Source organism: Blastocystis sp. subtype 4 (assembly GCF_000743755.1).
Source record: "Blastocystis sp. subtype 4 strain WR1 chromosome Unknown seqid_0283, whole genome shotgun sequence".
Classification (NCBI taxonomy): domain Eukaryota; class Bigyra; order Opalinata; family Blastocystidae; genus Blastocystis; species Blastocystis sp. subtype 4.
In genome coordinates, this window is record NW_014569264.1 from 1 (window position 1) to 13,671 (window position 13,671).

A 13,671-nucleotide genomic window follows, 5' to 3' on the forward strand; every position below is an offset into this window, starting at 1 on the left:
GTGAGCTCATCATACACACGCTGTGTGACTGGACCAGCAGGCTTGGAAGGATCCTTAGGATCGAGAGGAATATCAATCATCTTTCCATTGTACAGAATACCATTGATTGAACCGCAAACAGCAGCAGTGCCAGAAGTGAAACACTCGAGAAGACGGTTCTGAGCAGCAGCCTTCTCAATATCATAGATCGTAAACTCTCTCTCCGAGACCTTGAACTCGTTCCACTTGCGAGTAAGTTGCACAATGGACTTACGAGTGATACCAGGAAGAATCAAACCATTCAGAGGACAAGTGATCAACTCCTTCTCACCCTGTTCATTAATCCATAAGAAGAAGATATTCATTGCACCTCCTTCCATAATGATACCATTCGGACCCACACCCAACAACTGACTATATCCTTTCTGCTCCCACTGATGAGCAGGGAGAATTGTAGGAGCATAGTTAGCACCTAGCTTATAAGCTCCATGACCACCAGGCCAAGCACGGACATGATCCTCATCAGCCACCAACTTGATGGGCTTGAAACCAGTTGCATAGTAAGGACCTGAGGGAGAACAAATTGTATATACCTTGCAAGTCTTAGAAGGATGAACACCCAGGAAGGCATCAGTTGCAATGCATGTAGGACGAATATACAGGGAATAACCCTTTCCTGTAGGAATCCAGTCCTTATCAACACGCACCAACTCCTTAATGGCCTCCAGATGCACCTCAGGATCTAAAGGCTACTCATTACACTTTACACCCTTCATTACAGGAAGACAGAGTCTCTCAATCGACGAGTTCAGACGCAGAACATTCTCTCTGGGACGGAACATACGAACATGACCCTCACTATCACGATAGGCCTTCATTCCCTCAAAACACTACCAATCAATTGTAAATACATGCATCTACCTCAGTGGCATAGTGGAACACAGAAGTGGCAGGATCGAGGCACAGATTGTGATAAGGAACAATACGAGGAGTTCCCCACTGCTTGCCATCAAAATCGATCTCCAACATGTGATCGGACATGTACTTTCCAAATCCAAGCTTCTCATTCGCAACCTTGGGCTTGGGATTCTTGGTGCGTTCAACAATGATTTGTGGCTTCTACCCATCACTACAACGCTCAAGCACCAACAGCGGCAGAAAAAGCTCGAATGAAACAACCACTCTCTATATGTCATCTATTCGAACTACCTCCTACTGAGCATCAAATTCTTAGAGGAAGAAACAAATGCCATGATATTTGAAGAATAATGTAAATGGTTTATGAAGTAGTATTTATTACCTGAGGGGTTTGAATGGTGGAAAATGAGTGGTATTTTCCCCTCATCGGCGGATAAACTTACCTTGTTGGTCTGAATACTTCGTGTAGTACTACCAAGAAGGAAATTAACTTCCATTTACGTGAATTACATTCTATATTAGTTCAGCTTTTAATCTGTTGTGTTAAGGATGCAGTTATTCTTCAGAAATTATTTAGTCATTCTATCTGTTCTGATCCTTTCTGCTATTTTAGTTGGAAATTTTCGTATTTTGCTGATTGACGAACATATGTCCTTTAAAACTATTAATTTGAATGACTGTAATGGTCACTGTTCCTTTAATTAACTGTTTAGATACTTTTAAACTGATTAACAGTCGTCTATTTGATCAGTTTTCCTTTGCTACCAGACGTCATTATGGTCTTGACTATCTTAATATTGAAGCGAATCGCATTGCTGAATGCCTAAAAAAACGAGTGGATTCATCCCACTGTTTTTCATTCAAAGATGAAGTGACTTATGTAAAAGAGGTGTACCGTGATGAGGATATGGTGATGAAGTATCCTCATCCGTATCATGTCATCTTAAACAACCCTGATGCTTGTTCATCGGATCCTCAAGTATTAATTGGAACACCTGTGGGTCCTCGTCAGTTTTTGGAGCGAATGGGAACACGTCATTCTTGGGGTAGTGTTCAAAATGTGAATGGAATTCGTGTGAAACACCTGTTCTTTGCAGGTCAGGATGAAAATGATCCTGAAGGAGATCGGTTGTTACGAGAGGAGAATGAGTACTATCACGACATTATCCAATTTGATGTGAAAAATCATTTTATGAATCTCACTTTATTATCAATTCTGACCTACAATTGGACTGATGTGTATTGTCCTCATATTCAGTATTACACTCGAGTTGACAACGATATGTGGTTTAATCCACACACATACATCAAGGATGTTCTTTCGGTTCCTCGTAATTCCTCGATTCTAGGTTTTTTGATTTCTTTTGCTCGTCCAGTTCGCTCTTCTTCAAGTCGTTATTATCTCCCACGTCGGATTTATCCAGAAGACACCTTTCCACCATACATGTCAGGTTGTTTTGTAACGTTAACAAGAGATGTGTTGCCAATCGTTGTAAACGTCAGCGCAAAGATGAAACGTCTATTATACTTTGATGATGTGTTTTTAGGTCAAGTAGCTGAAAAGACAGGAATTACGCTAATTCCGCTGAACAGCTCTAAGATATCATTTGCACCTGTTCCATACATGTTCTTTAAGGATCTGTGGGGAGTTCATCGGATAAGTCCTGGTGATCGGATGGCTTTGTGGCTATTACACTGTTGTGTTTGTTCTATCTTCCTCTACATCTATCCGCTAATCAAACAAACAATCCAATCAATCTGTGCGGCTGGTAAAGCATACTCATCCTTCTCCCTCTCATAGTATTTATCTACAAATGCCGCCACCTTTGCATACACTTCATCTGTCATAGAAAGTGCCTCCAAGTTATCCAGCGTTTCTCCATCTTGAATATCGTCATCAACAATATTCGTTTGCCATCTTCCCATATTAACCAACACTTGACCCATCTACATCATAACATCCCTTTTACATTCTCTACGCTCATCATTCGGTCCAAAGAATCAATGATCATAATCAACAATTTCTCTTCTGAATTCTTATTCAACAACATACTGATCTCAGGAACGATACGATACTTATCGAGCACAAATGACAACTGATTCATGGAGCTACCACAGACGATGTTGCAAATTGTCCAGCAAGCTTCCTTCTGAATATCGAGTTTGCCTTGATTAATCATTTCCTCCAACACTGGAACGAGTCCTCGATCCAATAACAACTACGCATAAATCGGGACTATTTCGGTCACCTGTATCTGTTCTATATTTCCAGCAGCAATATTCGAGAGACACCATGTGGCCTCCTTCACAATTGCTGTATTGGACGAGTTGATCAACGCTTCCAGATAGTCTAGGACATTCAGATCAATACACATCTGTGTCTGAATATCGTCTCCAGAGAGAACATTTCCAACAGTACGTAATGCAGGGGACACGATCTTCGTATTTTGGTTTCCCAACAACTGCATCACAATAGGGAGGACATTCATCTGAAGTACATACTAAAGATAACAATTCAGTCACATATCACACTCTTGTATTCGCCTTATTACTATCCGTGACAAACACGAAAGACCAGCAAGCATCAACCACAATCTCCTCCTTATCACTCAGTAGGCACTCCATCATATAAGGTAAACAGATAGAAACCTTCTCGAAGTTTGCAGGAACTCCATCACGCATACGGCAGAGATTTGAAAGTAACCAAACAGAATTCTTCTGAAACATATACGTAGGGTTCTACAAGTGAGTACAGATGAATGAACTCACATTGTTGAGATGGACCAACAACATGTTGATTGTACCAGCATCGATAATAGCATCACGATAATCAGCACTATCTCCTGCAATATTACCAAGAGCCCAAGCAGCTTGTTCACGAACATTTGATGAAGGAGAGTTGATTAACCCAATCAAGACTGGAAGAGCTCCACTCATCACCACCACTGCAGTCTAGAATTAAGAAGATGTAAAATATAGACTTGGTCTTTATTTCCTGAAGCAATGTTTGTCAATACCCAAGCAGCTTCGTATTGAAGTTCTGGACAACTGTCACAACTCAAAAAACTAGTGAAACGAGGAACCAAGCCAGTCTGGATAACAAGGTCAATTGGAGGATAGTGATCTGAGTAATAATAGATAGCAAACATAAGTACCATTCGAAAGTAGTTTTCGGAAGAATGATACACTCTCCAAGAGCTGATCTGGAGGGAGTGTAGACTCAGCAATAATCTGTGTATGACGTTCAACCTACCCAATGAGCAACGAAATATAGAGAAATACGTCTTCCTTAGTGATATTTGAACCATTGGTTTTGTTGAGAGCATCAAGGAACGAAGGACTCACTCTCTTCTTCTTCAGAATATTTTCACGCTTTTGACGACTATTTCCTGACACGATCGACGTAAGTCGTTCGTTCGAATCCTGAACTCCCTTCCCTTGTTTAATTGATGCATTTAGACTCATTCTGGTTCTGTCTCGTCAGCAATGGATGGTTATTTCTTCAACACAGATTTGTGGTCACGGTTTTTTGGTACTATTTCTTCTTGTTTTCTGGTCGGGCAATTTTATGTTACAGTGAACTTATATTCATTTTGAATTGATCTAATGAACAAACAAGACAAAACGACATTTGGGAATAATCAGGTTCGTCTGGTTCGAGTAATTGTGCAACTCCATACGCACCAACACAAAATAGAACCAATGCTGTAAATAAAACAATATTCCGCGTTTGATTCTTCTTATACCGTTCTTCCTCCTGTTTTTCTATTTCTTATTCGAATACAAGACTACACACGGTAAATTGTCTCTTCATTTTCCTCTTTTTCTTCCAGAGTCGCATCTACATAAAGAGACAATACAAATCACTACAAGGATACTTGCGAGTTATGAAACAACGCTTCTCATTGGATACTTCCACTTTCAATCCCCGATTCAGTAGAAAAACATTGGTTGTAAGAATTGCTTCGGTATCTGTTTCGAGTGGAATAAAGTAGGCATTCATGATTCGCTGATAATAGTCCTGTAGATAGGGGTACTCCGATACAATGTGTTGTAAGGTGGAAGGTACTTCTTGAATCTGTGCAAGATGAGCAAAGAAGTAGACGTCCGCTGTAGAAGGACGGTACCCAAATAAAAAGTCAGGTTGTTTTTGAGAAGCGAGTCGTTGATTCAGAATTCCATACAGGGCTTCTAGTTTGGAAAGCAACTACCATTTACCAATGATGATAATACACACTTCTTCTTCAGTCTCTTGAGTGACGGATTTGAGTTTGTTGAAATGCGTTCGCTGTTGAAGATAATTAGAAGCAGCAAACATGAGAGATGATGGAAGTCCTAGGATTGGGCGATATATAGTTTGAACAATCTGTTTGAGGCTATCCCTTGTGAGCCACTTTCGTTTTCCCTACGGATCACAGTACGAAATCACAGTCACATAGAGAGATGATGCAACTGTGTTCAAAAGGTAACTGTACAGTGCAATCTCGGCGCGTTCCGTATCAGAGTAATCCAAATCTAAATCTGTATACTACAACTCAGGTATCATCTCCAGAATATCACATTCTTCTTTAAATAGTCGATTGCATCTTTTCCTGGGATGATGAATCGTTCATCAATCAAATATGGTAAATTACCTCCAGCTATATTTTTTGTGTAACTGCAATTCGTTTCAGTATAGTAGATGCCAGCAAACCGCAAATACACCTAGAAGTAATCAAACGAGACAGATAATGGATACATGGATTTCCCATGCATATTCAAATTGAACAAGAGTTAATGGCATTATGTCGGAACAGAATCCTGAGAAACAAACAATGATCCCATTAAGTATTTATCTTGAAGAATGCAGCATATCCTCGCAATTCAAAGCACATCATAGCAAGAATTCGTAAAACAATGTTCATTCCAATCAACAGAGGAACGGCAATTGAAATATCATATTCATTCACATTGAATGCCTCTAGAACTGCCTTATCATCGGGATATGGACAGGGCAAATTTGGAGTACATTCAAAATGGACTCCATGGAACTGATTCAGAATGAGTAGTTTATAACCCCAATAAAAGAAACTAACATATCGGATCCATTTGAGGAACCAAAAGACTCGAAGTCCTTGCAAGTAGAATCCCCCTAGAAGGATGATAGGCAATGTAACGACCGTCGTGAGTGAGGAGGCAAGAGAAAAGTTTCCTGTTGCTGCTGCAATCAGCTGACCAAGGGCAGCAGCGCAATTAGTCACTAAAAGAATAGATCCTAAAAACCCTAAAAACCGAGAAAAAGCAAATTGAAATCCAATCAAATAATAGGCTATCAGACAAAATATGGTAGGGAAGAGGATGGATAGAGGAAAAGCAACTGTGGTAATAGCAGCAAAATAGGCATCTAAGCGATACATTCCTTTCAATGATATGATCAAAAAAGACTCACCGTCTCCACTCTCAACGAAGACAACTGGTAAATCCTTACTAAGCATAGCAATATCACTATAGAGAGCAGTATAACTTTCATTCATTAGAATGAAAAACATGGCTGAGATACGATTGCGAACACCCTTGATATCATTATCGATATGACCAAGGATACAGGCTGACTCAGAGGTATCTGTAAGTATACAATGCCAAGAAATAGGGAGATAAGAATGGTTTGGATTGTCCGTGAGACAAACAATCGATCATCTCTGAAAAACAACTATATGAGAGAGGATTAAAGTGATTACACGAATCTCTCTTCGAACCAACGTACGATACTGTTGCCACCATGTTGCTTGATATTGCCTTCGAAACATCACATATACAAATCGTTTCCAGAATGATCCTCGAACTTGTCCTTCACTATGATGGATTTGAGTCTGTATAGACAAAGGAGGAGGAAGATTTTCTCCTTCTCGAATCTGTATATCATTCTGTTGTCTGTTTGTAGAATGTCTGAATGGGAGATAACACAAAATGATACCTATACAAATGAGAGAGAAGCTGAAGATCATTCTCCTTTTGAATCTCTGTTACAGGCTGAGAATATGATAGATGCGTAGTATCAAACATAGCAGCTAGAATGGGAATCATATCATTCACTTACACACAATCGAATGAGAATTCAGTAATTGCGTATGAATCTGATTGAAATATTCCTTTGTCTCTTCCACTGTTCCAAAAAAGGCTATTTGTCCTGAAGCCAATACAATCACTCGATCAAATACTTCTAATAAATGTGAAGGAAGACTGTGAATCGAACATATTACACAGGTCCCACGATCTTTCTATGTAATACGAATCGTCTCAATTATACAAGAAGAGAGAGAGTCCTAATCACATCTTCAATAGCAACAGCATCTAATCCTCCTAATGGTTCGTCAACAACCAACACTCTATCATTCATTCATATCTAATTTATCTACTTGGGGTTCATCATTATCACACATGCTAATGCAAGCTTTCTCTTCTCTCCTTCGGAGATTCCTCCTCTAGTAGCTGTACCAATTGGAGTTGCAAGAAACCGTTTCATTCGGAGATGATCAACTATCCATCGAATGGATTTCAATCGTTCTTCTTTTGATAGATTTGCCATCATTAACTCTGATGTGAAATACAATTGTTCCTCAACAAGAAGGGAACTGAGATAGGAAGCGTTCTGACGAACCACAGAACAGATGTCTCGGAGAGAGATAGCAGATATAGGAAACCCATTGCAAAAAATCTCTCCTTGATCACTCTTACATAAACCAGCAATGATATTGAGAAGTGTAGTATTACCTGAACCTCTAGAATCTCACAAATCTATTTCACCTACGTTACACCAAGAATTACAGTCATCGTTCCTGACTCCAGATAGGTAGTTACATTATGAAGAATACACCGTTTTCCCGTTTGGATAAGATCGGTTGCATCAATTGTGGAATATCGTCGTTCTCGATGATCCTCATTATTCCCAGAAACACTGATAGCAATTGTATCATCCTCGTCATCTGAGTAATAACTGAATTCTACTTGATCGTCTGGATACAACTACTCATCAACACACAGAACCGATCCAACAGAATCATAAATCTTATCTTTTCTAATCAGAACATCAACAAGTCGCTTCTTCTTCCTCTTCGTGAGACAAATGTGGTGAAGGGATAGAAACAGTTTATGTTCATCTATTATATTACGAATTGGGAATTTAAAAAACCATCTAAATCACTGTTATATGGAGAGAAGACTGATTGTTGTTCATCTTCACCAATGGACATTCATATGGCTCAAAAAGGGATTGAAAGTTTTGGCTGAATAATTATGGGATGAAGGGATATAGATTTTCACTAGACGACAGCTCTCCATAATAGTATTGTTAAATGTTATTTCCTTCCAAAATACGTCGAATATAACAACTAATAAGATAATGTCAATAATTGTTTGTTCAGAATAATCTTGGTCCCAGAATGCCATATTACATTGCTGTTTGTTGCTATCAGTGCAAACAGTTTCAGGGTCAACAAGTGAAATAAGGTCATTTAGTTGAGGTTAAGGAAAACAAGCAAAGGAAGTTCAGGTGTAAGGTTTGTGGAGAGAAGCAAAGTGTTCGGCATGTTTCTTTCGGTGGAGTGTGTAACAAGTAGATCTTTGCCCGAAGTGATTATCCGAAATATATTCGGAATATAGTCCAAGAGTTGAATAAAAAGAGAGCAGATATGAAAGAAAAGCATGATCAAGAAGTCGAAATATCAAATGATACAGAGGATTACATTCGTCCACTGGAAAATACCCCGGAACGGGGGGCAAGTTTGTGGGCGGCATTTGTTGATGAGGTGTTTTGTAGGATCTAGGTTTCATGTGTAGGAGAAGAAGAATAAACATTCGGAAGAAGAAGATCCAGATTATATCACGGATTCATCATTGCTGTATTCGAAGGTTGATCGTTCAAAGCGGAAGCCAAGGGAAGGAAGGAAGAAAACGTCTCATAAGCATCAGGCAGAAGTACAACCTCTACAGCGGCAACCAAGCCCTGATGTGATTCATCCTATCAATAAGGAAGAGAAGAAATCAGATGAACTAGTTTTCGTTGTAATATCCATTTTCAATTGTTTTAAGTAGACGGATTTGGAGGGTGTGGAGGAATCCAGGAGTGCCGATAAAGAGATGATTGATCCAATTCCATCTGCTTCTGTTTCAAAAAATTCAATGTGGAATTCTTTTATGTGACGTTAGTTTGCACTTTTCATCATTTTTGTTTTGACTCCTCCTGATATTCATTTTGTGTTTTTATTCCTTTGTTCAATAGTATTCGATGTCATCTTCCACAATCCTGAATTACTGTTGTGGAGCAAAACCGATGACAAAAGTGATTGAATTAGTTGGCAATACCATTGACAATGTAACCATTGAATATTCGAATGAAATGTAGGTTGACTTTGTGGATTGGCAAGACTTGGTTATTATAGGTTTATTTGAATTATCCATAGGAGAACGAATGTATCCATATATCCGAAGAAGAAGTGAATGAGACTATCCCTCTCCTCGATTCAAATATCCGTCATATTGCAGAATCAATGCGTGATACGTCAGTACGAGATTCTTGGAAGAACACCCGATCCGATTACAATCGAATCGAAGCAGAACGGTGCATTCGGTATGATAATGCTGTTATTGCTGCATATTCTCTTGGAACAACTCCAATTCATACATTTCTCCTCCGTCATCTCCTTTCTACGCATCTCTCCTTTCGAGATTCGATGCATATTGTGTGTTTATGTGGTGGAAGTGGAGCTGAGATACTTTCATTTCTCTTAGCCACTTCAACTCATCCCATTTTTCTTCGATTCACTATCATCGATAAAGAAGAGCGTTGGCGTTCTTCGTAGAGTTGGTTTTCAGTTAATGAGATAGATTGGATGCAATTAAGATGGATTTGAAATCAAGAGGTTTTCAGGTTGATATCTCGTTCCATTCGATGGATTTGCTGTATTTGTACGAATTTCTTGTTATCTAGTGATTCTTCAAATGCTTCAGTGCTTGGATCCATTTTCCAAACAGCAGATGTGTGTACTCTTGTGTATGGCGTGAGTGAGCTCCTTGATTATAACTCTACTCATACTCAACACCTCCTTTCCCTCTTAGCATCTACTCTTCCATGCAACGCTTCTCTCCTTATTGTTGACCCTGTCTCTCATCAATTCTGTTGTGAAAAGGAAACACTCATCCTCCGTCACCTATCCACTTCATGTCACTGGCATACCAGTTATCGAGGTCACGATAAGGTTTCTGTTTCTCGCTCGCTGCTTGAACCTGCCATTACTTCCTATTGTCAACTCCTGGGTCTTCACATCAATCGTGATGTGAAGCTAAGTTGTCACACATGGACACTGTTGCTTCGTAAGGAAGCGAATCTTGATTCAGATCATCAAGAGAAACGGATTTGCTGCTCTTCCAAATCAGTCTCCACTGTGTTGATCCTTACTCAGTCTCCTTGTATATGGCAGTGGCAATGGATGCTTCGTAAGAAGACTCATAGCAATATCTGGTGTATTTCAGATCCTTCAAACCTAGCTATGATGAAGCGACTCGTTCAGAGTTGGCAACAATTTGGAGGAGTTCTACTCTTACCATATTCACGATCAGTGCTTTCGAATCTTTCTATCTCACCATCGTTATTGATTCTTCACAATTACGACATGTTTTGTGAGACGGATCCAAACCATATTCCAATCTCTTCACTTCACATTATAGTTACAATTCAGAGCGAGAAAATGAGAGAACGAATACAACAAGATGTGAAAGTTATGAGCAACTCTGAGGAAATTATATCTCTTCAAATGAGTTGTGAAGACGTAATGAAGAGCAATGAGCAACGAGGAGTGAGATGTACCATTGAGAAGCGAGATTGGAGACCCACTTCACTGCAAAAGGAGTTGTTAACAGCATGTGGAAAGAATAATAATCTAAAGATGCTTTTATTGGTACATCCTTCACTATTGAAAGAAATGAAGATGAAATCGATTTCAGCAACTGTGTCTTTTCAGTGTTATGTTGATGAATAGTTGGCAGTGCTTATTCAAGAGAAGTGTTCAACAGTATTTGATCCTGTACAAAGTGAACGAGTAGGGGATATTTGATAGTAACAATTAGATTTCAATTGTGATTCAGGAAATTGAATTGTCCAAGTCTATCCAATCAACTATTGTAGTTCTCTGTAGACTCTCCTCTTCGATTCGTATTCTTTTTCTACTAATCTGACGCCTTTAGACGCCTTGAAATCATGTATTGAATATTATAATCAGAGTCATACTCCAATATCATATTCTGTGATTGATTCCTTCAAAAGGACGCAAGTGTGTAATTACTTTGGATTGTGATACCTAGTCCAAAACAATGTATCGACTCGCAAGAACTTCGTTTAACAGTGATGTGACTTTGATTCACATCTCCTGTCTACCCCAAATGGAAATTGAGGATGAGATTGATACTGTACTACTGTTTGAAGCAACATTGGGAGAGAATAAGGTTCGAGAAACCACTTCAGAATGCATAACATCTTTCTTCTTTTTAGATCGAGTAAAATCGATGAGGGTGATCAAATTGTGAAGGATCCTCATTTTGTTGTTTGTTTTGGAAATCGAAACATAATGGGGCTCAACAAATGGCAGTGAATTCCACAAGAATCAATACAGGAATTGGGTCCATTGGTTCGAATTCTTGTTCACCTCAAATCTCATTATTTCTTACAGGAGGGTGAGATACCATTCGAAGTGTCCTCTCTCCATGGAGTTGATAACATTTCAGGAGAGAACAAGTAGGGACTATCCTAGAGTCCCTACAGATTGAGGTAGGAAACGTACAATTTTCACTGCATGGAATGCGGAGCAAAACAAAGATAGAGTCTTCTGTTGCTCTATTTTCACCGAACTCTGCTAAAGCGGAATGAATAAATACGAGATATTATCCTTATGGATATACTGTCTGATGTTCATTAAGATTGCTAACCTTTCAGTTAGGTTGTGTTGGTAAGTTCCATTGTTCATTCTTTGTTTGTTGGCACAAAATCATGTATCCTTAGATTCAAAGATTTCCTTGATAACGATGATATATAAGTATGATTTAGAATAGAGTCGCTTCGTAACTCATTGTTTATAGATTCCTTCTTGTGTGTACCCTTCTTGCTACATTTGTGAGTGGATCAGGTATTTGAAATAATATAGCTTGATGGTGTATAGATGTGGTTGAACTTTATGATTCCACATTTGATAAAGCTGTCATGGCTCCTGATGCTGGAGTCTGGTTTCTTCGCTTCTACGCCCCTGTATCTAGTCTTGTGTGGACACATAATTGGTGTAGTGGTGTGGACACTGCAAAGCCTTGAAGCCAACGTGGGAACAAGCTGCAGAAGAACTGAAGGGCCAAGTCCATTTTGGAGATGTTGGACATGGGAATATGGAATAATGGGTAGGTTGATGCCACGGAAGAGTTCGGTCTTGCTCATCGATTCAATATTCGTTCTTACCCTACCGTTATTCTGATTGCTTTTGTGGCTTTATGTTGATCCTATAATTCTTAGGGAAAGTACTACAGTTTTGATGGATCCCGAACTCTTGAATCTATTAAAGACTTCGCTCTGAATCTGTTAGTATCATCTTTGTGTATCATTGTAGGTATCCTCACAAAGAAGCCCATGCTGTTCCTCGCATGCCTTTCTTTTTGACAATTTTGTATCAGGTATATAGAGTCCGCTGTTTCATAAAGATAGAAATATTCAAACAAGGCAAATATGTATCTCTACACACATCCTTTGTTTACCAGTATTCTCCTCGTTGCTATTGGTCTAACTTTTGGTGTCTGTTTCACTCTATTGATGCTGGAAGTGTTCTATGTGGGTTTCAATGTTGTCGAGTCATCATTAGTACAATCGTTTGTATGATGAAGAAGAGGAAGAAGAAGAAGAGGACACGGAAGAGAAGACAGCACAAAGTACCGAACAAGAGGAAGAAGTTGAAGAGAAGACGGAAGAAAGTACTGAAAAGGTAGAGGGAACAGAAACATCTGAGAACTCAACTGTTTGTTTCAACGAATACATATTCTATCCTTCGATTTCTAGAAGAGAACGGATTTATTAATGATCATATACCCGTTAATCACTGAACAGTTGTTTCCACGAAAGATCGCGATCTTTCTTGTTCATATTTTATTCTGTAAGCGAACTTAATTCTAATGGCTAAGAAGGAAATGGATAGACATCTTTCTCGCAATGGAGCGACGAAGGAAATCAAAAAGGATGGAGCTGGTGGCAAGTATACTTGGGGAAAGCCTGGTGATGAGGATATTGAGATCCCTGTGGATAAGAAGGACCCTTCTTATGTTTCTCCTACTGAGGAGGATTAATGTGATTGTAACGGATAAGTGTACTATATCGCATATGATCTCTTTTTCTTGTTTGTTTTCATCAATATGAATGGTTTGGGTCCTTGTTGGCTTCCACATTACTGTTCATTGTTGGACTAAAGAATGTCAGCTCAACAAGCGAGTGAATCTCTCTACAATTGTCCTGCATTCTCGATAAATGCTCATGGTTGGGGTCCCTGTCAGCTTCCTGAGCAATTCGAGGGCCTTCCTTTTAGTCTATTCAGCAGAGATGACAATTTGGGAATGATTATCGATGTTACGCAGTCTTCTGTTGTGTCCCGTGGCGAAGGTGAGAATTAGGATTGGTTTTATGATTTCGAGGACTTCTTGGTGATGAAGAGGACAGTTCTTTCACGGTTGTTGATAACACCCGTTCCTCTGGACCTCACAAGACGAAACGTAAGA

At 39.3% G+C, this 13,671-nt stretch overlaps 8 protein-coding genes across 8 annotated transcripts; 3 read left to right on the plus strand and 5 right to left on the minus strand.

Moving 5' to 3' along the window:
* Positions 1-1,020, minus strand: JH06_5654 (branched-chain amino acid aminotransferase; the record flags this gene model as incomplete). The annotated part of the gene is given in 3 exon segments (XM_014670385.1): positions 1-728; positions 747-869; positions 901-1,020. Coding segments are annotated over 3 exon segments (971 nt in total), but the record flags the coding sequence as incomplete, so codon positions are not given.
* A 550-nt stretch (positions 1,021-1,570) lies between these two features.
* JH06_3970 (beta galactosyltransferase 1) lies at positions 1,571-2,698 on the plus strand (the record flags this gene model as incomplete). Its single annotated transcript, XM_014670386.1, has 1 exon — positions 1,571-2,698. The coding sequence occupies one exon, from the start codon at positions 1,571-1,573 to the stop codon at positions 2,696-2,698; it is 1,128 nt and encodes a 375-aa protein (XP_014525872.1).
* JH06_3971 (importin subunit alpha-1) lies at positions 2,623-4,046 on the minus strand (the record flags this gene model as incomplete). The annotated part of the gene is made up of 6 exons (XM_014670387.1): positions 2,623-2,844; positions 2,868-3,116; positions 3,147-3,398; positions 3,430-3,636; positions 3,667-3,849; positions 3,879-4,046. The coding sequence occupies 6 exons, from the start codon at positions 4,044-4,046 to the stop codon at positions 2,623-2,625; spliced, it is 1,281 nt and encodes a 426-aa protein (XP_014525873.1).
* A 422-nt stretch (positions 4,047-4,468) lies between these two features.
* On the minus strand, positions 4,469-5,680 carry JH06_3972 (hypothetical protein; the record flags this gene model as incomplete). The annotated part of the gene is made up of 7 exons (XM_014670388.1): positions 4,469-4,662; positions 4,694-4,738; positions 4,768-5,088; positions 5,116-5,302; positions 5,333-5,425; positions 5,458-5,601; positions 5,636-5,680. The coding sequence occupies 7 exons, from the start codon at positions 5,678-5,680 to the stop codon at positions 4,469-4,471; spliced, it is 1,029 nt and encodes a 342-aa protein (XP_014525874.1).
* A 40-nt stretch (positions 5,681-5,720) lies between these two features.
* On the minus strand, positions 5,721-6,410 carry JH06_3973 (ABC subfamily ABCG; the record flags this gene model as incomplete). The annotated part of the gene is made up of 2 exons (XM_014670389.1): positions 5,721-6,295; positions 6,326-6,410. 2 exons carry the CDS (start codon positions 6,408-6,410, stop codon positions 5,721-5,723), a joined length of 660 nt encoding a protein of 219 aa, XP_014525875.1.
* Positions 6,411-7,177: 767 nt separating this feature from the next.
* Positions 7,178-7,937, minus strand: JH06_3974 (ABC transporter; the record flags this gene model as incomplete). The annotated part of the gene is given in 4 exon segments (XM_014670390.1): positions 7,178-7,262; positions 7,293-7,655; positions 7,685-7,899; positions 7,914-7,937. 4 exon segments carry the CDS (start codon positions 7,935-7,937, stop codon positions 7,178-7,180), a joined length of 687 nt encoding a protein of 228 aa, XP_014525876.1.
* A 378-nt stretch (positions 7,938-8,315) lies between these two features.
* JH06_3975 (hypothetical protein) lies at positions 8,316-11,454 on the plus strand (the record flags this gene model as incomplete). Its single annotated transcript, XM_014670391.1, has 15 exons — positions 8,316-8,364; positions 8,392-8,462; positions 8,493-8,681; positions 8,713-8,937; positions 8,968-9,039; positions 9,082-9,129; positions 9,155-9,247; positions 9,278-9,304; positions 9,336-9,730; positions 9,760-9,834; positions 9,863-10,880; positions 10,911-10,970; positions 10,999-11,083; positions 11,116-11,201; positions 11,233-11,454. 15 exons carry the CDS (start codon positions 8,316-8,318, stop codon positions 11,452-11,454), a joined length of 2,715 nt encoding a protein of 904 aa, XP_014525877.1.
* A 670-nt stretch (positions 11,455-12,124) lies between these two features.
* On the plus strand, positions 12,125-13,245 carry JH06_3976 (protein disulfide-isomerase; the record flags this gene model as incomplete). The annotated part of the gene is made up of 8 exons (XM_014670392.1): positions 12,125-12,169; positions 12,205-12,285; positions 12,317-12,394; positions 12,425-12,489; positions 12,519-12,582; positions 12,614-12,736; positions 12,768-12,924; positions 13,061-13,245. 8 exons carry the CDS (start codon positions 12,125-12,127, stop codon positions 13,243-13,245), a joined length of 798 nt encoding a protein of 265 aa, XP_014525878.1.
* Between the last annotated feature and the right edge of the window lie 426 nt (positions 13,246-13,671).